This window comes from Podospora pseudoanserina (genome assembly GCF_035222485.1).
Source record: "Podospora pseudoanserina strain CBS 124.78 chromosome 7 map unlocalized CBS124.78p_7.2, whole genome shotgun sequence".
NCBI classification, from domain to species: domain Eukaryota; kingdom Fungi; phylum Ascomycota; class Sordariomycetes; order Sordariales; family Podosporaceae; genus Podospora; species Podospora pseudoanserina.
Genome location: NW_026946672.1, coordinates 34,447 through 55,276, shown reverse-complemented (window position 1 = coordinate 55,276; position 20,830 = coordinate 34,447). Strand labels below are relative to the sequence as shown.

Here is a 20,830-nt window from a genome sequence, read left to right as displayed (position 1 = left end):
TTACGCCGTTACTAATACTACCTCTACTGCCTAAAGCTTTAGACGTAGAAGACTTTTTTAACGCCGAAGAGGTAGAGGATATACGGTCCGAGGTACCTATCCTACCAAATTATAACTAAGCGCTCTATATTACTAACTCTCTTGCTATAAGAGAGCTTACCTCCCCTATAAGGCTAATGGGGGGGGAGGAAGGTAAGGCTATAGGGGGGCCTAATAATAATTAGGCCGATAATAGGCTATTGGATTTAAGTACGGATAGCCTAGTCGAAGACTTTAACGATAATTTCGAGCCTAATATAAGCTATATAGAGAAAGCGGTGGCTTCTCCGCCGGTTTAGGAGCGGCCTCGTAAAGTAATAATAAGAAATTAGGGCCTAGGCTTTTATAAGAAGCTATAGTAGAGTAAGCACCCTTACTAAAGTTTTTTTATAATATATCTCGATAACCTATAATTACGTAAGGTAATGGCCTACGCCCTATCTACGGTTAAAATCGACTACCTTCTATAAACCATTAATAAGCACTATATACCTAAGAACTACTAGTAAGCGAGGAAACTCGAAAACTACTATAAGTATTAGCTGTTTACTATAAAGGAGCAGGACGCCGGCCTGTTAGAAAAGGACGTTTATAAGCTAGTGGATACGCCGAAAGGCTATAACGTCTTACCGAGTAAATGGGTATATAATAAAAAGATGGACCCTCACACTGGTAAGGTAAAGGCTAGAGCGAGATGGGTAGTGTGTAGCAACTTTAATAGGGACTCCTGGGCCACATAGGACGTCTACGCCGCTGTTGTAAGTAGCGTGGCAGTTAAATGCTTTTAGGCTATTATAGCCGTAAAGGACTGGGAGTACCTTTAATACGACTTTAAAATGGTATTTCTTAACGCTAAAATCCTTAATACCGCATAGTACTACGTACGACCACTAGATAGCTTGGGCAAGCTACTGGGCAAGGTATGCTGGCTTAAGAGGGTATTATACGGCTTAAGGAAGTTACCTATTTATTAGTACGAGACAGTGAAACTTATAATGGTTAAACTAAGCTTCGATACCCTTTTATTAGACCTCTACCTGTTCCGTTATAAAGAGATAAGTACCCTAGTAGTCCTGTACGTGGATAACCTACTTATATTAACGCTTACGATAAAAATTATTAAAGATATTACTACCGGGCTAGAAAATAAGTATGGTATTAAGAAACTAGGTAAGCCGAAGAGGTTCTTGGGTTTTAATATCGTGAGGAACCGCGGAAAGAGGTAGGTCTACTTATCCTAGGTAGCCTATATCGACGCTTTACTCGAGAAGTTCGGCTATAAAGATATAGCCAGCGTAGCTACGCCGTAGCTAGCTAAGCTAGAGTTCCCTTTTACGTGGGAGAAAATAACCGCGGAAATAAAGGAGTATATTCGGAAGACCGGTTCGTTAAACTAGCTTTCTGCTAGCACTCGGCCTAATATTACTTTTACCGTTAACCGCCTTTATGGGGGCAATTCTGGGCCCTTACTACGTTATTTGGAGTTAATAAAGCACCTTTTCCGGTACCTGGCTATTATCAGGAAGCTATATATTGTGCTGGGGGGTTCTGAGTTCTCGGTAAAAAATATAAAGCTTATAGGATTCGCAGATACCTTATACGCGGATATCTTACTTTAGAGATATTCTATTGGCGGCTACGTTATTTTCGTGGCTGGTGGGCTAGTATTATAAAAGAGTAAGAAATAAACCTTTGTCGCCCTAAGTACGACGGAGGCAGAGTTTACTAATCTAACGCCTATAGGGTATTTATTATAGTGGGTATTAAAGATATTAGAAGACTGTAGTGTGCTATAGCCAAGGCCATATATACTGTATACCGATAGTAAGAACGCCGAAATTATAGTTCTGAACCTTCAGAATATCGCTAGGACCCGGTATATCGATATACGGTATAAGTGGGTAGGTAAATAAGTAAAGGAAAGAAGATTTAGTATTTAATATATCTTTAGGTTAGAGATACCGGCGGATAGATTTACAAAGGTACTATAAAAGGAGAAGCACGTAAAGTTTGTATAGCTATTAGGAATATAAGATTTTCCGGTTTAAGATATGCAGGAGAACGTATATTTATATAGGAAAAAGGCCACTAGGGCATTGGGCAAAGGAGTTAAAGGAAGTGGGAAGAATCTGGGCGTATATTGGCCTTCGGAGGATATTAACGATAGCTTCGTTTTGGACGGCGGTGTGCTGTCTGTGGGGGGGTATGGGGCACCAAAGGGCCCAGGTTTTCCCAGACCCACACCGGTTTGCTCTTGGGGCTGGATTTTCTTACTGTTTTCTTTTGAACCAACAACCAACTACTGTAATACTAATTTGCTTACCAATTTTGGCCATTTTTTGGCCTCATTTTCGCCGCCGGTGACTTTCCTAGGTCGCCAGCCCAACACCTTCCTATCATCCTCACCAATCAACATCATTTGAAAAACGCACAGTATTTTCCAGTGTGCACTAACTGGACTGGTAACAACTATATCATCGCTGCGTCCGCGGAAAACCCTAACCCGCAAGATCCACAGCGTGCGCTGATTCACCAATCACAGCTAAGCTAATTGTCAGCCTCTCTCTCGAAGCAACAACCTGCGTTGACAGGACAAAGAATTGGCTGGCTCCTGATTGGTTCATGGGCCATTATCCATGATTGCTCTCTATCTTGCAAAGATAATATATTGAATACATATTTGTCGTCACACCATTTCGAGGGTGGTGGCACTGTGGAGTGGAAAGACAACCTTCCGACTTTCTCGGGGAAAACGATCATTCCTTGGCACTGCGACTTATACACAGGACCCATCATCCCGGTCCAACGTCTCAACACGACTCGCCACTTGATCTGCTGCGATATCCTGATGTCTCAAATTGGTAAGATATACATTTATTATTTTATCTTTCTCACACCAAACCGACCCATGAGCAGTGCTGACGACTTGCAGGCCACTCAGATTGAACCTCTCACCAACCGCCGACAGTCGACCACACTTCACAACAATTGCAAAGATGTCGCACAGTTACTCGACATTCGATTGTAGCTCTCCTTCTCTGTCACAGCAAAACACAGCAACCATGCCGCATGACCTTGAGGCTGCGCCCCTCCTTCCTCCGCCAACAGCTCCCAAGCCGCCACCAAGCATGAAATCAGCCTTCGTTCTCCCTTCAGCAACACGTTTCTTAGCAGATTTCACCCTCGGGTTTGCGGATGGGCTCACCGTCCCTTTTGCTCTGACTGCTGGTCTTTCCAGTCTGGGAAGCTCTGATACTGTCATCTATGCTGGCGCCGCCGAGATTTGCGCCGGCAGTCTTAGCATGGGCATCGGTGGCTTCCTCGCAGCAAAGGGTGAATGGTCTCAATCACAAGTACAGATACCAGCCCAATCAGCCCTAGTAGATCAATTCGATGCCGACGTAGAGATCGACACCGAAACCGAAACCATCGTCTCAGGCTATCACGACACCGAGAACGATGATTTATTAGAGGGATACTTAGCGCCTCTGGAGCTCTCGCCGAAACTACAAGATGAGATCAGGTCGCATGTGGCCAAATGCCCCGGCATTTTGAGGGAGTTGGAACAGCAGCAAAGGCGATATCGGAGTCGCCATGGTTGCTTAGAAACAGGCAGCTTGAGTGAGAAGGAAGTCGAAGCAAAGAGAGCTGCACCATCGCCCATCCTCGTGGGACTTTCAGTGTCACTGGGGTATCTTTTAGGCGGGCTGCTACCATTGTTCCCCTATTTCTTTGTGGAACATGTGCAGGAGGGCCTCAGGTGGAGTTTTGCGGTTTGCCTGCTAGCGCTGTTCCTATTTGGCCTTTTGAAAGATTATTTCCTCAATAGTCAGCAATCAAAGGACCAGACTGGGGCCGGGTGGATCGGGACAAGCGGACAGAAAAAGCACAGGATAGTTCTGGGAATGAAGTGGTTGGATCTGAAAAGAAGCTTGTGGGAGGGAATCCAAATGTCCCTCATGGGTGGCATTGCCGCAATCGCGGCTGTGTTATGCGTCAAGTTTTTTGAAGGTATGGGCGTTTAGGAAAACTCGCATAGAAAGAAAAGGCATGGTAGTGGCGTTCGGGGGGAACAGGACGAACTTGTGATATTACTGCTTGGCCAATCTTAGATGTGATGAGATATGTACTTTTATGAGAAGACCCAAGAACAAGATGGCATGAGAATACACATTCCAGGGATGTCTACTTAAAAATTGTTTGGGAGCCTCTTACGGATACCCAAGGTCGACTTAGACTTGCTGGCAAACACCCAGGCCTTCCTCTCCACTGCACGTCATCTACCTTGATCAAGAGACTCAAAATCGGACCAAAATTAGGCCGATGCTAAAACCAAGACACGCAACTGGCTGTAGTGGTGTAACTATGGTACAAGGCCAATAGCAATCCTTAGGATACCTGAACTAGCCAACGACCTGTCAAAGCTTTTCAGATAGTTGACCCGAAAATATAGCTTTGCCGATGCATGATGAGCTGGCCTTACGATGATTGGTGTTAAGGGTTTTGGACATATTTGTGGGCGAAGACAGAATCAACCACGATAACCCTCCCTCCCTCAGGTGAATATCACCAGCTCTCACTCATCACCAGTTCTGTGTGCAAAGTGTGCTACTAGGACTACCAGGTGGAAGTTGTCGTTTTTAAATTCAGAGAACCGGTTCGAGGTATCGGTGTTTCCTTGAAAGCTCCCCTGAGTAAAGTATTCCCGCGCATCAAACTGAAGGAAATGATTCACTGCCGAGGCACCCATCCCTCATAGTTAGGTTGGTCACACAACTTCAAGCTTGGCGCGGTGATGCAGGTAATTTGGCCACCTTCAGACCTTAGATGCAAGCCATTAAGCCCTGAGATTGGCTGATAACATTCTGCAGGCTTCTCAGGCAGGAAGTCTGCTGTTGCCCGAGAAAGGTTGGACAGCAAATAGAAAGCCAGCCCATTCAGTTCTTGTGTTCTTTCAGTTCCACTGAGACAGTTGTGTTACCCAAGCCACCTGCCTGGATGCCCGCAATCATCAGGAAAAGAACATGCGCGTAAATGTCCGCAAACGCAACTGAGCGCCCTTTCCGTGTTTGACCGGCGGATACGATCGGATGGTGACAGATGGCGTCCAGATTGACTTGAATCCGCGCAGTTACATCTGCAGAAGGCGCACTTGGTGGAGAAAATAGAGCTGTCAAGAATGCCACTCCGAAGGGCAGCTGCAGCCTAATCCCGGGCTCGATGGGTAAGGTGTCCAGCAGTCAGCCCGCCAATGTTCCACCCCACCACGATACTCAATAAGTATGCGGTAAGATGGGTGGCCTAGATCTGATGACCCTGCTCTGGGACACGGTCAGTCCTTGGCACCTCTTGACTGAGTTCATGCCCCGCCCCCCTCATCCCCACGTCCTCTCGATTTTCTCATGCTGCGCTACGTAACTGTAGTGTGAGCGAAGAGGGAGGCTCTGCAAGAGGGGAATAGCGCTTTACCTTAAATACCCAAGGTGCCCCCGGCTGGCCAGGTATACTAAAGTGGAATCCTTTTGTGCTCCATTCTCGTGGCATACACCAACGTCCAATGGCTGACAAGTCTTCCTCCTTACCTCCCGCCCTTGAGCTTCGAGAGGCAAGAGTCATCACCCAAATAATTACACGTGCTTTTACAACAGTCACTACATTGGTCACCCTAGGAGACCCGACGGCTGTTGCTGATATGGTTCTGCCAACCGAGGAGCCCCCCCCACCCCCCGCTCCTGCTGCTGCCCCTGCTGCCACTCTCCCACCGGCGCCATCTTCGGGCACTCTTTCCCCTGGACAACTGGGCGCTTTGCTTGGGTCAGTCTTGGGTTTTGCTTTTCTGGTTCTGGGCCTATGCTGTTGTCTTTCCTGTCATCGTCGACGCCAACGGCAGGAGCGTGTCATTGTTTATGACACAGGCAGCGACAACAGTGAGAGTGAACGCGAAGTCACAAGGGAATATTATACCTCGACACGGGACTGGAACCGACTGAGGGGCCCAGGAGGCCTCGGATTTGCGAACGCTGAAGGCATGATGGGCGATGCAGGAGGCATGGCAACCCGAACCAATGTTGGCTTTACCACGGTCCCACCGCCTGTCAGATTTCCGCCCACACCGAGGTATACTCCTTATCGGCAATCCAGATGGCCACAAATCAGCGGAGTGAGGAGGTTTCCATGATGGCTGGCAAATAATTCACTGAATGCTGCCATGAAGCAGGCAACCATGTAGCCTGAGTGAGAGGCGGACACTTGGGTATTGGGGCTAATCTGGCAGGTATGCTTTCATAGTCAAATAGCTGACCCTGGATTTTGCAGACGAGTAACACCGGAAAGGCATCCACACTCGTCTCAGGAACATGGAATTCCAGTTTACCTTGGCTATATAGTGTTTGCATTCCTCCATATAATACTCTAATACCAGATAAAGCACACCATACTATACCTGAACTTTCTGAATCATTACACATGTGACAAGGGCTGCAATATCAGGGCTTGGAACTCATGGTTCAATTCAGGCTAATAATCTTCAATGGCCTCGAAGAGCGTGATACTGAAAGATGAAGAAGGAAATACAGTCTTGGTGATCCTGAACGCGTATTTTATCCTCCCTTGCCTGGCCCGTGCCCTTGTTGGCCTCAGGCCGCTGCCAAGTCCTTCAATATCATACAGGGCCAGTAGGCTTCCTTTGATAACCGCCATGCCTTCTGATTGTCTGCCTTATTTTGACGACTGGTTCACAACGTGCAGTTACCCCTCCTTGCGGTGGTATCGACAGTGTTGTTGGTGGTGGTTGTGGGTGGTTAGCTTTTGCCGTGTGACAACACAGAATTATAATGTTGGTCTAGACAGATGAATAAATGGTCGCTGAACTCTCTAGAACTAACTTTAAACAGTTCCATTTCCATGATGGTAGCCGGGAATCAAACAAACCTAATAAACAGAAGCAAAAAAACAATGTAGTACCGGGCATATAGCTAGATGTAGATAGAAAAAGTTGCATCTATCATCCAAAAGGAACGTCGCCTGCAGGATTCGAACCTACGCTTCCGAAGAAACGGCCTTAGCAGGGCCGCGCGTTAACCACTCCGCCAAAGCGACATTGCAAATGTTTGTTATTTACTAACTGAAAAAATTTGACTACTACTATTACCATATGATTTCAAGGTAGGAGGTAATCGGCTATAGAGGTACTTAGCACATGTTTAGGAGCACAGATGGAACCGATATTAGATTTGGAAGTTTAAGTGATAGAGTCCTGAAAGACAAAGAATTATCTACGAGAACCTAGAGCAGTAGCAAACAAACCACTGCAGCTGAATCATCTGTGAGTATTGCCGTAAACCAGCCTCTCTGTACAAAGCATATACCTTAACTAAGACGAAAACGTAAGTCCAGCTCTTATATAATGACCCCGGTTAGAACAAAGCGAGCGGTTATCTTGGGTGTAAGCTGAGACCGAGAGATCTAGCCTCAAGTTCTCTGAAACGGGAAAGCGCTATAATCTTGCAAATGGCAAGGCCTCTTCACTGAGTTTCTTCTGTCTGATTCTGCACTGTTATACCTGCAAGGTTTAACTGCACAAGAACAACATAGGTTCTTCCATACATGATAAATTATATTCGTTAGGAGTTTCTATAAGGTACATCCGATCATCAATACTCTTTTCTGGTTGCTTTCCCTCCCAATCATAGGCAGGGGTGACTCCTTGTGGTCACTCATTCCCTACCACCTATTCGACCTATCGGGCAGCTGACAGCAAAACTACTGTCATACTTGACTGCTGGATGATCTATTTGTGTTGACACCAGACATCAATCTGACCCCCACTAGCTTTCTTCATTGCTTGATGAATTCTCCGATCATCACACCCCCGCGGAGTATGAAACTCAACGGTCACACCGCCTAATCCCTGTTCTCCACTGCGCACGCATGTCCTGCATTTTCCCATTTTTGTTAGCTTTGTGTTTCTAAGAAGTAAAGTAGGCATGGGGATAGGCGATACCAATCTGTCGTGGGCCTGCACTTTTTGAAGGACTTGAGCGCTACACGGACCGATTGCCCGCAATGCATCCCGTTGTATTTGTTGTCATGATCGTAGCCGATTGACCACTTTCGCTGTGTATGAAGCTTCCCAGCCTTTCGGGTACATGTTGGAACCCTGCCCCCGAGGCTGTTAGGTTCGGGCTCGAACACGGTACCACGGGCGGAAACCACGTTTCTCTCTACACCAGGGCTTGGATATGTCTCGGTGTACATGTGCACTTCGACAGGGTCGACGCGGATGGACGGGCTGTCGCGCTCCTTGGAAATATCTTTGACATTGCTCTGGTGGAGGAGGAGTCGCTCGGAATCGAGATGTTCGTTCGGGCTGGGTGTCAGGTAGATGTCGTCTGCCCAGTCGGGAATCACCGTCTTGTGGAGTTGAATGTTGCCTGGTTCCGCACTCCGGCGCCTTTGAGAACCCGAAATGTGTTCACTGTCCTCGCGAAAATTAGGGACAGAGGCCGCCAGGGCCACTGTGGTAAGTGTGAGAAGGGAGTGAGCATGCATTGTTTCAGGTCGGTGGCCTGCGTGGGGAGGAATGTTTTTCAGGTATGTCGTGATGTAACGTGTTCTGCAAGATGTCGAGGTGTGAGGCAACGCAAAGAGAAACGAAAGAAAATGGAAGAGCACAGGCGAAAAACCCGAGGCAAAATATTGTGCGCTGGGTGTCATCCACTGAACCCAAAGGCAAAACAAACTTCAATCAAAGGGCTCCGGGCGGAGATGGTGGCGTCTTGTAGCCTGCGAGGTTATTACGGTGCCACAACCGGCATCTCTGGGATGGGAACGAGATCAACCCGATAAGCAACAAGTTGCTCGTCTCCTGAAGAAGAGTATCAGAAATCTACTGTTTCAAGTCAGGATTCCAGAAGTGTATCCCGAACTGAGTAGTGATACGTTAGACTACATGTGAAAAGAATCATCGCCTTTATCTCAGTACTAGCTCATGCCATCTAACTGGACGCAATCAGTCTCTCCATTTCATCAGGATCCTTGATGGCTGTGGTAAGATTTTGTGTCCCCGTCTTGGTGATGACGATATTGTCCTCGATGCTGGCATAAGTTAGCAATGGCTGCGAAGGAGGAGCGTTGGGGTCGACATACCGTACACCGCCCACATCCCAATACCTGTCCAGAACTGGACGGTTAATGTACTGAGAGTGCTTGGGGTCATTGAGGAAGGGTTCGATGATGAAGTTACAGAAGTAAAGACCCGGCTCAACCGTGATGACACTTCCGGCCGGTAGAGTCCCTCTCACCCTGAGGTAGCGGAACATGGTGTCCTTGTCGGCATAGTTGGCATTGCCGCCAGTATCGTGTGTGTCCATGCCGAGATAGTGTCCCAGCCCATGGGGGAAGAAGGCGACACTTGTACGGCTCTCCAGGATGGCCTCCTTGTCACCTTTCAAGATGCCAAGCTCCAACAGCCCATCAATGGCAATCTTGTGGGCCAAGGTGTGGACATCATCCCACACAACACCTTCCTTCAGTGCAGCAATGCATTCAAGCTGCATTTTGAGGACGATGTCGTAGATGGCCCTGCTCTCCGTGGTGAATTTGCCATTAATGGGAAATGTTCTCGTGATATCGGAAGCATAGCAATTCCACTCGCCGCCGGCATCCAACAAGAGGTTCAGTTTGCCATCCAAGGGGGCATTGTTGGCAACGTAATGGAGCGTCGCAGCAGCCCGACCAGCGGCAACGATGCTGTGATATGCCTGATCACGGGCCCCATTGGAGATGCACTCTGCTAGGAACACGGCTTCGAGCTCGCGCTCATTCTTGACGTGCTTGACCTTCTTCATGACCAACTCATGGGCCCTGCTGCTTATCTGGTTGGCTTTGCCGATCATGGCAATCTCGTACTCGTCCTTGACCACACGGGTGACCTCAATGGCCTCCTTCAAAATGGAAAAGTTTTTGTGGTCAAACTCGAGAAAGGTGACCTTCTCGGAGACTTGGTGGGGGATGGCATAAAGCGTGGCGTTGTCTTTGGAGGCACCGACATGGGCAAGTGTTGCGTTGATTTCGTTTGTGTATTTGACTTCGTCCACGTCCCAGTTGCTGAGGGCCTCCTCGGTGGAGACAGGAAGACCAGACCAAATGACGCTTTCGGGATCAACGGGTGGGATGAATAGTGTTGTCTTGGACGAGTCCATGTCATGGATGACGTATGAATCGGCAAGGGGGCATCCGGTGAGGTAGTAGAAATAGCGACGCTGTCGGAAGTGCTCCTCGCTATCGTTGTCTTCAATCATCTTGGTGGCACGGCCCTCGAGGTACAATACACCTGTAGCGTTCGGAATTTTGTCGCGAATGTAGTCGCTCACGCGCTTCGCGTGCTGCTTCGCGGGGTATTTCCCCTGCAGGATCTTATTGTAGTCCATCGCGACGGCGATGTCACGGTTGTCGAAACGGCGTGTCGGAAACGTGAACGGGAGACGTGCTTTCGAACTTCTTATCGTCGAGGCCAGAACTCGGAGGCCTGACTGTAGCATGGAAGATGTAGATGCGGTGGAAGAGGGCGTGGACGGTTGCTTTGATCCCAACCTCTGTCTGTCTAAGACCTTGCGACTGGAGGCCAGAGCTCCAGTCCTGCCCCTCCATCAGTGCGGGGCAGGTGTCTATTGAATCAGTGGGGTGGCCGAGAGTATCCACGGCGCTAGAAGCCCAGCTACCACGCCAAAGAACAACAGGTACGGTTTGTTTCGGCAATTGCACAACGGTTACTTGGCAAAGAATGTCAACCTCGAATACCTTAAACCCTGGCACTCCTGGCCAGCGGTTTGGCTACGTCGGTAATGGATGCGGTTGCGTTGCCTCCTGATGACTTCCCAGCAATAGACTCCATGTGTGAAAATCTCGGTATCGAAGCCCCTCGCGTCTTGGTGATTTCACAGGAAATAGTCAAGGTTTCAGTGCACTCGATATAGACATGCTTAGATTGGGCATACACACAGTGAAGTGAAGATGTACTGCATAGTGCCGAGACTTTTCTGTTAACCCTTCTTTTATTCGACACCCTTCCGATGATTGCGTTCATCGCGCCTCCAGCATGACCCTTTTCTGTCATTTCGCCTGTGCTCTGTCCTGTCGAGAACTTCGCATGGCTACAACAGCACTAGGTTTTCCTGACTGTGCCCCTGCCGTACAGGCCCACCCGCAGTTATGGTCGTCACAGAAAAGGCTTGATCGTACTTCGCAGGCCGCACTAATAGTCGGACTTGGGGTTATTCCTTGAAAGATACCGCAATCGTCCACATCCGCTATCGTCAACAGCAGCGAGGGTGGCCGTGGGGTTGCAAGAGGGAGAGCTCCAGAAAAGGATGCGCCACTCTACCGCTGGAGAGTTCACCTCATGGTGTCAAGGTGATATAGCCGTCCACCAGGCCTGGCTGGCTCTGTTGCACTGGACAAGCGACACCGTGATGTCTACCCACTCAAACAGGTGGATGATCTTTCACCGGTTAGGAAAAGCCTGACCGTGGGAAACAGGACTCTCCAGCCCAGTGTCGGAGCAGGTGGGTTAAAATTGATGCTGACAAACAATTCATCCGATTGATTACTTTTGTAGACGTTCAAGTTGACACAGCGTGCTCCCTCCTCGGCTTTGGCGGCTTTGCAAATTGCAAAACCGTCATGTCCTCCTCCATCAACTCATCATGCAGATTCCAGCAGTCGGTTCCTCTTCTGAGCATCTCCCAATGTTTGCTCAACGACTCATAGGTCACAACCAACTCGAACCCCGTAAGAAAGCAGAAGCTGATTTCCAGCCTCGCCAATTCTGCTTCACTGACACCACCGACCTTTGCCACTTTTCCGTGTGCGTAGCTCAAGTCCTCCAGGGCCTTCATGGCCACTCTCAATCCCGCTAGCAACAGACGATGAGCATTCCTCTTAGTTATGGCAATGGCTCGCTCCAGCACGGCCAAACGATGTATGTATAAGGATGTGGCTAGATAGACGGCGGTAGACATGGGGCAGAAACGGTGTATTCGGAGGAGATACTCGGTAATAGATATCGGTGGCGGGAGGCGAGAGTAAAACTTGCGAGTGATGGCGCTATGTTGGAGATTGAGCGGCTGCGAGTTCTCACCAACGACAATATATGGAGCAAGGGGCTGTTCTGCTCTTGACGCCTGTGTCGGGTAAGGCGCCCGCAGCTGGACGCCGTCGATGGATTGGGCACCGTCGGGTACGGGAACGGACGCGGCCTTCGCGTCCGAATGCAGCGGAGACCGACCGGGCCGGGGGGAGGGCCGTGGAGAGTTTGCTGCGCTTCGTTGCTGAGCAAGACGGGCCAAATTCTTGTCTGAATTGGACCGCACGATACTCTTCTTCTCTGCTTCCATACCTCGCATGTGCGGCATGGTGGGGCTTCTCGGTGGTGGCGTGGGCGGGATGTCTCCCGTCATATTCACGAGCGCCTCGATGCCCGCGCTGAGCATTCTGAGAGCAGCGACGGGCGCAATTTTGTAGATATCGTCGACCTGTGCGGCAAGAGTAGGCGAGGCATCGCTTTCTGGGCTCGGGATGAAGCGCAAGTTGGGGTCGGCTGAGGGAACAGGCGGTGGTGGCGGAGATGGGACGGCACTGGTGTCGCTGCCGGCTTCGTGAGAGGCATCGGCCGATTTGTCGCAGTCTGTCATTTCGAGGGGACCTGCGAGCCCTTCGTGGCTTTAGATGGAAGCCGAGAAACGGCAAAGAGTGCAAATTGGTTGGTGGTTGGATGGGCAAAGGCTACTTATGCCTTGGTACCCGATATCCTTGCGCCACAAGAAAGAGCACGTCGGAGTCTGTAGGCGCCGGCGTGGAATAAAAACAGTTCAAGACCACCAAGGTGGCTTTCTGGTTTTGCGTACTTGAAAAGACAGCGCCGCAGCCAACCTCATGATCTCGCATTCAGGGTCCAGACAAGGTAGGTAAGTTGCTCAGGGTCTCGTGGTCTCGTGCATTCAAGAGATCTCGTTTGCCGCAGATAGTGGGTCAGTGCCCGGCGGAAGGGGCAAATCAGCGGATGGGTCTGAGAAACTGCCCCGGATGTGAAGAGAACGGTCGGCAGCGGGCGCACCTAGGAGAGGTATCTGGTGATAGCTAGGAGGGCGTAAATGGTATGTTACAGAAAGCTGATATATATGAAAAACTTCAACCTCCGTCTGATGAAGTGAAGAAGAGAACAAGACGTCTGCGACCGGGCCGTTGCTGTTGACGGGGTACAATGGAATCAGGTTGCGGATTCGAGGTGCTGATTGTGGGGTGAAAGCCGTTGGCAATTTTCAGGGTCGCTGGTTGGTACAAAAGGACCCCTCCTGGTCTGTGCGCCATGCAATTCGCCTGATGACCCCGAAACGCGATGGGAGCTTCACATATACAAACCACCATCTACCACCAACCGATCCAGCACACCTATGACATCCTGCCAGCAGATCTGCAACAAACGACATCACTCCTCTCAGCCCCCTCCAGGCAATTCGAGCTCGAATATCACACGATATGTAATATAACGCGGTGGCGACAGCCGCAAATTCCCATCATCGCCAGCCCCGCCGCCTATCGTGCTTCATCGTGGCACCGTCACAGATGGATGCATCTTTGTCCAACGAAAGCCATGACCTGAGATTGAACAATACTGGGCCGACGACATGCAGCTTCAATGCAACCCTCCCACTGACACTCAGAGTACAGTCTTGGCATGGTGGCATGCTAAATCGTGGTACCTCTGGAATGGTTGTGGGATGCTGCCTCGGGCTCTCGAACCCTGCATCACCTGTACGTCAGAAACACAGCGAAGCAAAAGTCACATCTGTCAAGGAAACGAGAATTTTCCAGTAGCAACCTTCCTGAAATTTCCGACTGCCCGCTTCCTTCCACATATCGTGGTAGCCGACTCAATGGCCGCCTACACGCCTATACGCCTACATACGGCTAAAATCATTCTCAGCATCCAGAGGCAACTTTGCAGTCGACAACAGCTGTTTGCCCATTCTGCACTGCCTGGATAGCCCTCTTTAGAACATCCACCAAGTCGGCTGCTTGGTCAACCCTCTCAGCAAAAACGTCCCCTCCAGCTGCTGCTTTGGCAATGCCAGCATAGTCCGGAGAAGGGTTGAACGCAATGTGGATATCGTCATTGGTCGCACCAGCGCCCAGGCCGTCGGGATGGACCAACAATAACGACCTGCGTGGCGCGTTCCAGCCTAGATGTGTACGTTCACGTCAGTCAGAGCCCGAGGAGGGCTTGGCCTACAAGCAGCCAGGAGTCCAGTCCACTTACCCTTGTTGTTCAACACAATGGTCAGAATGGGAATGTTGTAACGCTTTGCAATCCAATACACGCTGCCGGGAACCGAGAACAAAAACGACCCATCGCCGACAATCTGCACCACAAACTTGCCATGCTCGTGGCCCTGAAGTTTGGCCTCATGGTCCGACGCAAGCTTAACTCCAAGAGCACCACCACCAGACCACCCCAACCCCCCACCACCGCAGTTGATCCACTGTCCTGGTTTTGTTGGCTGAATGTTGTCGTGGACGAATAGGGTGTTGGTGACGGCCTCGACGGCCCAGATTGTGTCTTCTGGGCACAACTCTCGCAACTTGGAACACAGGTGACCGGTCCCAAACTCACCATTGTCAAGAGGTCTCGCTCGCGACGCAATACCGTCAATCCGCTCCCTGTACGACGTTTGCAATGCGGTCCACCTTTGCTCACTGGCCCGGCCTGCCAACTTGGCTCTTAGGCTTTCATCTGATTGCAGTGCCGCCAGGATCTGATCCACAGATGCCATGGCGTCGGCTCGATACCGTGCCTGCGCCTTGATGTAAAAGAGAGGCATCACTTGTTTGAGGGGGTCGACGTCGATATGGAAGATCTTGGCGTCCGATCGTGGTTTACACTGGGTGGGAATCCAGGGAACGTCGCAGTCCAGAACGATGATGGTGTCGGCGGTCTGGATTGCCTCCTCATTGCCGTACCGCAATCCCAGCCATGCCGGATGGTCTGCTGGGAAACACATGTCGCTGCCACCCGTGTCCAGCACTCGAAGACCTTTGACAGTGTTTGCCAGCTCCACCAACTTTGCCGGCATATCTGGGTTTCTTCCGGCATATCCAGTAATCAATAGCGGCCTTTCTGCACTGGCCAAGGCTTCTGCGATCTTGCTCACGGCCGACCCAGGTAGCCCGCCTAGCTCAACTGGATCCCATTCGTCTTGCTGGATGTTGTACGGCTCAATCTCCTGTTCCATCACCTCTCTCGATCCACAAAGATACACGGGACCCTGCGGCGCCGATTTGGCAAACTGCAGCGCCCGGTTGACCATTTGCTTCACGTTTACTCCCGTCTTCAACTCAGCTGAATACCGACAATACTGAGCGACAATCTGCTTTTGGTCTGGCACATCTTGAATCCAATGGATGAACTCGGTCCGCGAACCGCGCAGCTCGCCTTCCTGCGTGATGGGCGAGATGCCAGCGAAAACGAGGATAGGAGCACGACCAGCGCTGGCATTGTGGACGGCTGCACCGAGACCCTGGGTGCCCACGTCGACGTGGACGATGACGGCCTGCGGCTTGTTGGTCAGGCGCGCATAACCATCAGCCATCGACATGGCCACCATCTGGTTATGGTGTCAGCGAAGGGTCACACATCACCCCCTAGTGCCACGATGTACGCAGACCTACCTCATTGGGACACGTGATAATCCGAGGAAACTGGCCCTTCTTCTCACGGGCACCCTTGACCATGGCCTCGATGATGCTCGGATGGTCGGAGCCCAGATTGACAAACACATGGGTGACTCCGGCATCCCATAGCGCCTCGAAGAACGCAAATGATGTCGTGTACATTTTGGGATCGATGGCTACCGTCGATGACCACTTCTGCTGTATGTTCCAACTTAGAGAGGATGAGATCAGTGCAGACCTTTGCCTGTTGACGGAAGGGGTACAAGTCCTCCTGGAAGTTGTTGTGCCATGGACTGATTTCTGCGAAGAGGAGGCGAACCTGCAATACCCCAGACGAGTAACGCTCACCCCAGACCTGGCTGCAGGAAAAGCCTGGAATGCCCTCTGGCGCGGGGTTGCACGGAGCAATGGCGGCATCGCGGCAGTTCGAGCGGATGGTGGGGTCACCCCGGAGGTGGGGAAGATCGTTGTCTGGGTTGTGGTAATGTTGATCCGCCTCCGCTATTCCCGCCTTTTGGTGTCGGCTGGGTTGGAAAACCGGTCCTTGATGTGTCGGGTCTCAGGGCGGAAGTTCGCGGTATCCAGATCTCGGGGGTCGTTTTCCAGGTGACTGTGGCTTCGAGAAGCTTTCTCGAAGACCTTTGTTTCCAAACCCCTGAACAAGGATCCGGTTTGATGTTCCAGTAGTCGGAGTCAAAAGACAAAGAAAGCGCACTCGCCGATGGGCTATTTATTGTCTCCATTCTGCCCGATACGCCCTTCGGTTGGCGCACTTGTGTTGCTCAGGGCGTGGCGCGGGTATGGGGTGTCTCGGCTTAAGCCCCGAGCTTCTTTGGCACCCACTTGCACCCATGACGTCCATCCGTCTTATCAAGTGACCAAACCATGAAGCCGCTCTTTTGGTTTTCTGTTTGCTCGAGGATCCTGTTACATAACACAGATCCCTCATACTGATGTCCATTTAATGTTCCTATCTTTGGTAGGCTACATGTTTACCCTTGATAATCCGTTGAGCTTTGGTACCGTCCCCGCTTTCCGAGGTCAAGCTGCACCGCTCGGTCGATCTAGCATGACTTAACCTCATCCTTTCTCCAACCCTCGAAACATCACACATTCATGATGGCCGGTCTTCAGAACAGACTTTTTTGACAAATAATCCCAACCATGAGTGAGCTTCATTCGTGGTTCATAGAATACCTAGATCTGGGGGTTTGACGAAACAATACATGAAGATGTGCCAAGGGCTATCAAAGCAGTGGTGTCGATCGCCGAAAGGCCCACTCTGAGCCGTTGCTTGCCGCTCCCTCTGTTCCGTCCCACCCAAGCCGGCCGCAACCGGCGGAGGCCGGTGCCGGAATGCGGGGAAGTGGGGCCGGCCGACTTGCATGATGGAGAAAGTTTTCCTGCTTGGGTTAACGTCTGATAACAGTCATGGTCCGATGGACCACAACTGGGATGCAGTTGGCGACGTTTTACTCGAGATAGAAGGTCGCTTGTTCTTGGTCTGTTGTGCTGCTCGCCGCCGAAACCACCAACGTTCCACCTGCTTGCAAGCGTAAATACTGGCCTCCTGCATCGGACGCCTCGAGAGAAATCCCGGATCCGTTGGCCAGTCCAGAGCGCCTGTTGAAGCTCGCTGATGCCTTGCTTGCTGCAGTGTTCAGATTCCGACCTGCTTCAAACTGAACCTGGCTTCCATTCAACCGGCGAAGGTAGACCCCTGGATTACTCGTGGACTCCAAGCTGATGGTGCCATTACCCGACAACCCGGGATTGACAATGCGGAACTGAGTATCTTCCAGGGCGACCGAGCCGCTCGGCACGCTGTTCCCAGTGTAAAATCTGAGGAACAGTCCAGATGGGACGGCCGACCTCAGTCTGACCGGCGTGTTTCCATCCGGCACCGGGATGCCAAAGTCCGGTGTTCCGTCGGCCTTCCAATACACCTTTTGCACCCTCGTCCGCCGATTGGGGTCGTTGAGCGGGTCTCCGTTGATATCCTTGTAACCCCTGTCATGATATACCATCAAGTCACTCTTTCCATCCTCTGATAGCGTGAAGCTGTTGTGTCCTGGACCCCATTGGTTCGTGTTGGCGTTGCTCACAAAGACGGGCGTCCTGCTCTTTGTCCACGATGCTGGGTTCATGAGATTGGCAGTTGCGGACGCGCTTAAAAGGCCCATGCAATAGTTGTGATCCGTGGCTGAGGCGGAGTAGGTCATGAAGATTCTGCCATTCCGTTGGATGACGGACGCTCCCTCATTGACTTTGTACCCTATCCGTTCCCAGGCGAGGTCGGGATGAGAGATGGCGACGGCGGTGCCCCGGATAGTCCATGGGTTCTGCAGAGGTGCGATGAAGAGAGATGAGTTCTCGCCGGACCGGGACGGGTCTTGCTGGGCCCAGACAAGATAACGCGTGGAGTTGACGGTGAAGGTTGTTGCGTCGAGCGAGAAGGTGTCCCTGCGATTCATCAATTCATCTGTTTCAAAGAGAAGCAACAAAGATCATCATGGCTCACCAGTTGGTCTTGATAATCCCCTTTTCGATCCATGTTGATGTCAGGGGGTTAGCACCAGACGCTTCAAGAACATAAGCTCGAATGCGCCATTCATTTGCTACACCCAAAGCGACGTAGATATACCATTTTCCGTCGATGAAGTCTAGGGGGGCCCTCACTGGTAAGTGTATATTCTGATCCTTGACTAGTGCGCGACATACGTATCTCGGGTGCCCAGACCTGACCACTTCCAACACCAGACGACTTCCTCCTCCAAACTGTAGTCTCCGCTGCATCACCCAGAGCCTGGATGGACTGAGCACGACGGAGGATGATCCTATCAAAGGCAGGAACTGTGGCGGTGAAGTAGTACCATCCATCCGTGTGTTTAAAAATGTGGGGATCGGCTCGTTGGTTAGCCAGTGTGTTTACATAGCTGACTGCGGGCGACGAGGTGGTAGTCGATGAAGCCTGGGCTGTTACTGGGGCGGCTAGCAATAGAAAGGACGAAAAGGCGATCAACGACGCCACGATGCCGCTTCGCTTCCAAAAAAGCCTCATATCGTACTTCGTTTACTTGGAAGCGGTCGCAGTTTGAGACACATGATAGATAGCCATGGTCTGCAGGAGCAGATGGCTCTTTCAAATAGCCTTCAGTTGCACGACATGAAGAGATACCTTGACGGAAAGGCAATTCCCCGGTCTCTCCAATGATCATCCGCATTGTAACAGTTACACATACACTCTTCGCCCTCGGTTGAATGGGTAGAAGAAGGTATATTGGCAGTGATGCCGAGAATATAGTACCTACGAGCCCTGGCTTGAACATTGACGCGCACCAATGAACGATGGAGTGGGATCAGAGTTACATTGCTTTCAAGGTACCCCAGCCTTTTGGGCCATCAGGCAAGTAGATCCGTTGCACCATCAAATGACCGATTGGGGCGCCACTACCTTAACTATGATTTCTCATCAACTATAGGCGGAATTAATTTGTGTAGTTGTTCTCGGCTACTTCCCTTATTGACCAGATCGGTACCTTGCCTTTTGCCAGCACTGTTGAACCTGGCAAGGTTACATTCATGCCCGACTTTTGCGATCATGGTTGATATCAGGTAGAAAACCCGAACTTCGGAATCAGATGAGGAGGCTGCATAGCACTAGAGTGAGACTGGGTATATTATATTGCATGCTGATTTTCAAGGGCGGGATTGTATTTAATGTTCAGCCTTGGCGATCATAGCTCAAGTTGTATTGCTAGCGAACCAAGTATTTGACACGAATGTTAAGCTTGACCCCGGTCTATGTTTTGGCTTCCAAACATTCTTTCTTAAAAGACTGTCCGCTTTCGAAGTCGACGAAAGGCTCAGTTCGTCAGCTTCTTTCGCCGCCAGCCCCGTGTCTAGATAGGTACCTTTCTACACAGCTAGGCAGCATGCGCCCTTCCGTTCTCTTCGCCTGTTTATGGGCCTCTGCTACTGCTCTTCCTTCTTCCCTGCCAGCTGGGCCAGATGTCTCCATTGTCCAGCTGTCAAACCAACCTCCCAGTGACCTGCCCACAACATGGCAGTGGACCTCCACTGGACCTCTTGTCGGCCCCAAGAACGACGGTCGCGGGATCGCCGGAATCAAAGACCCAACTATCATCCTGATCAACGGAACCCACCACGTATTTGCTTCTACCGCTCAGTCCGCTGGCTACAACCTGGTTTACTTTACCTTTGCCGACTGGGCCGATGCGCCTAATGCCACTTTTTACTACCTGGATCAAGCCCCTCTTGGGACCGGTTATCGTGCAGCTCCTCAGGTCTTTTGGTTCGCGCCTCACAAACTCTGGTATCTTGTTTACCAGAACGGAAACGCTGCGTACTCCACAAACCCAGACATCAACAATCCCAAGGGCTGGACTGCTCCCAAGGTCTTCTATCCAGACGGGATGCCCAAGATTATCGAACAAAACATTGGGGACGGGTACTGGGTTGACATGTGGGTCATCTGTGATTCGACAAGCTGTCATCTGTTTTCATCAGACGACAATGGGCAGCTCTACCGATCTGAAACCAGCCTTGAACAATTTCCCAACGGCATGAGCCAACCCGTAATTGCCATGCAGGACAATCGCAACGACCTTTTTGAGGCAGCGTGTGTGTATTCGCTTCCCGATGGCAAATATTTGCTGCTGGTCGAAGCCATTGGAACCGACGGTCACCGGTGGTTCAGGTCTTGGACGGCAGATTCCATCAGGGGGCCATGGCAGGGGCTGGCCAACACGGAGCAAAACCCATGGGCAAGAAGCAACAATGTTCAGTTCGATGGGGATGTCTGGACGAAAAGCATCAGTCACGGGGAGATCATCAGGGACGGGACGGTGGACGAGAAGCTGCTGATTGATCCATGTAATATCCGGTTCATGTACCAAGGGATGGATCCAAGTGCCGGTGGGGAGTACAATGCTTTGCCATGGAGGTTGGGCTTTATCACACACAATAACCCTGCTTGTTAGGAGGGCATGGCAGGCCAAAGATAGATCTCGCCCTGTTGCATGATTAGATGGAAGAGCCA

The 20,830-nt window shown here is 50.8% G+C and overlaps 8 protein-coding genes and 1 non-coding gene across 9 annotated transcripts; 3 read left to right on the top strand and 6 right to left on the bottom strand.

The window, feature by feature from the left end:
- Window positions 1-2,680: 2,680 nt before the first annotated feature.
- QC764_705040 (uncharacterized protein) lies at window positions 2,681-4,064 on the top strand (the record flags this gene model as incomplete). Its single annotated transcript, XM_062950164.1, has 2 exons — window positions 2,681-2,900; window positions 3,097-4,064. Exons 1-2 carry the CDS (start codon window positions 2,888-2,890, stop codon window positions 4,062-4,064), a joined length of 981 nt encoding a protein of 326 aa, XP_062795754.1. The 5' UTR covers window positions 2,681-2,887.
- A 1,667-nt stretch (window positions 4,065-5,731) lies between these two features.
- On the top strand, window positions 5,732-6,217 carry QC764_705050 (uncharacterized protein; the record flags this gene model as incomplete). Its single annotated transcript, XM_062950165.1, has 1 exon — window positions 5,732-6,217. The coding sequence occupies one exon, from the start codon at window positions 5,732-5,734 to the stop codon at window positions 6,215-6,217; it is 486 nt and encodes a 161-aa protein (XP_062795753.1).
- Window positions 6,218-7,056: 839 nt separating this feature from the next.
- Window positions 7,057-7,137, bottom strand: QC764_0109210. The gene has a single exon. It is a non-coding gene; the product is annotated as a tRNA-Ser (tRNA).
- A 498-nt stretch (window positions 7,138-7,635) lies between these two features.
- Window positions 7,636-8,754, bottom strand: QC764_001335 (uncharacterized protein; the record flags this gene model as incomplete). The annotated part of the gene is made up of 2 exons (XM_062939921.1): window positions 7,636-7,973; window positions 8,042-8,754. The coding sequence occupies 2 exons, from the start codon at window positions 8,752-8,754 to the stop codon at window positions 7,829-7,831; spliced, it is 858 nt and encodes a 285-aa protein (XP_062795752.1). The 3' UTR covers window positions 7,636-7,828.
- Window positions 8,755-9,035: 281 nt separating this feature from the next.
- QC764_001330 (uncharacterized protein) lies at window positions 9,036-10,580 on the bottom strand (the record flags this gene model as incomplete). The annotated part of the gene is made up of 2 exons (XM_062939919.1): window positions 9,036-9,135; window positions 9,187-10,580. The coding sequence occupies 2 exons, from the start codon at window positions 10,578-10,580 to the stop codon at window positions 9,036-9,038; spliced, it is 1,494 nt and encodes a 497-aa protein (XP_062795751.1).
- Window positions 10,581-11,660: 1,080 nt separating this feature from the next.
- Window positions 11,661-12,731, bottom strand: QC764_001340 (uncharacterized protein; the record flags this gene model as incomplete). The annotated part of the gene is made up of 1 exon (XM_062939923.1): window positions 11,661-12,731. The coding sequence occupies one exon, from the start codon at window positions 12,729-12,731 to the stop codon at window positions 11,661-11,663; it is 1,071 nt and encodes a 356-aa protein (XP_062795750.1).
- Window positions 12,732-14,019: 1,288 nt separating this feature from the next.
- Window positions 14,020-16,550, bottom strand: QC764_001350 (uncharacterized protein; the record flags this gene model as incomplete). The annotated part of the gene is made up of 3 exons (XM_062939929.1): window positions 15,766-16,550; window positions 14,357-15,701; window positions 14,020-14,279 (listed from the first exon to the last, which is right to left on the bottom strand). The coding sequence occupies exons 1-3, from the start codon at window positions 16,183-16,185 to the stop codon at window positions 14,020-14,022; spliced, it is 2,025 nt and encodes a 674-aa protein (XP_062795749.1). The 5' UTR covers window positions 16,186-16,550.
- A 93-nt stretch (window positions 16,551-16,643) lies between these two features.
- Window positions 16,644-18,884, bottom strand: QC764_001360 (uncharacterized protein). Its single transcript, XM_062939930.1, has 3 exons — window positions 18,490-18,884; window positions 18,290-18,431; window positions 16,644-18,231 (listed from the first exon to the last, which is right to left on the bottom strand). The coding sequence occupies exons 1-3, from the start codon at window positions 18,827-18,829 to the stop codon at window positions 17,241-17,243; spliced, it is 1,473 nt and encodes a 490-aa protein (XP_062795748.1). The 5' UTR covers window positions 18,830-18,884; the 3' UTR covers window positions 16,644-17,240.
- An 819-nt stretch (window positions 18,885-19,703) lies between these two features.
- On the top strand, window positions 19,704-20,771 carry QC764_001370 (uncharacterized protein; the record flags this gene model as incomplete). The annotated part of the gene is made up of 1 exon (XM_062939931.1): window positions 19,704-20,771. The coding sequence occupies one exon, from the start codon at window positions 19,704-19,706 to the stop codon at window positions 20,769-20,771; it is 1,068 nt and encodes a 355-aa protein (XP_062795747.1).
- Between the last annotated feature and the right edge of the window lie 59 nt (window positions 20,772-20,830).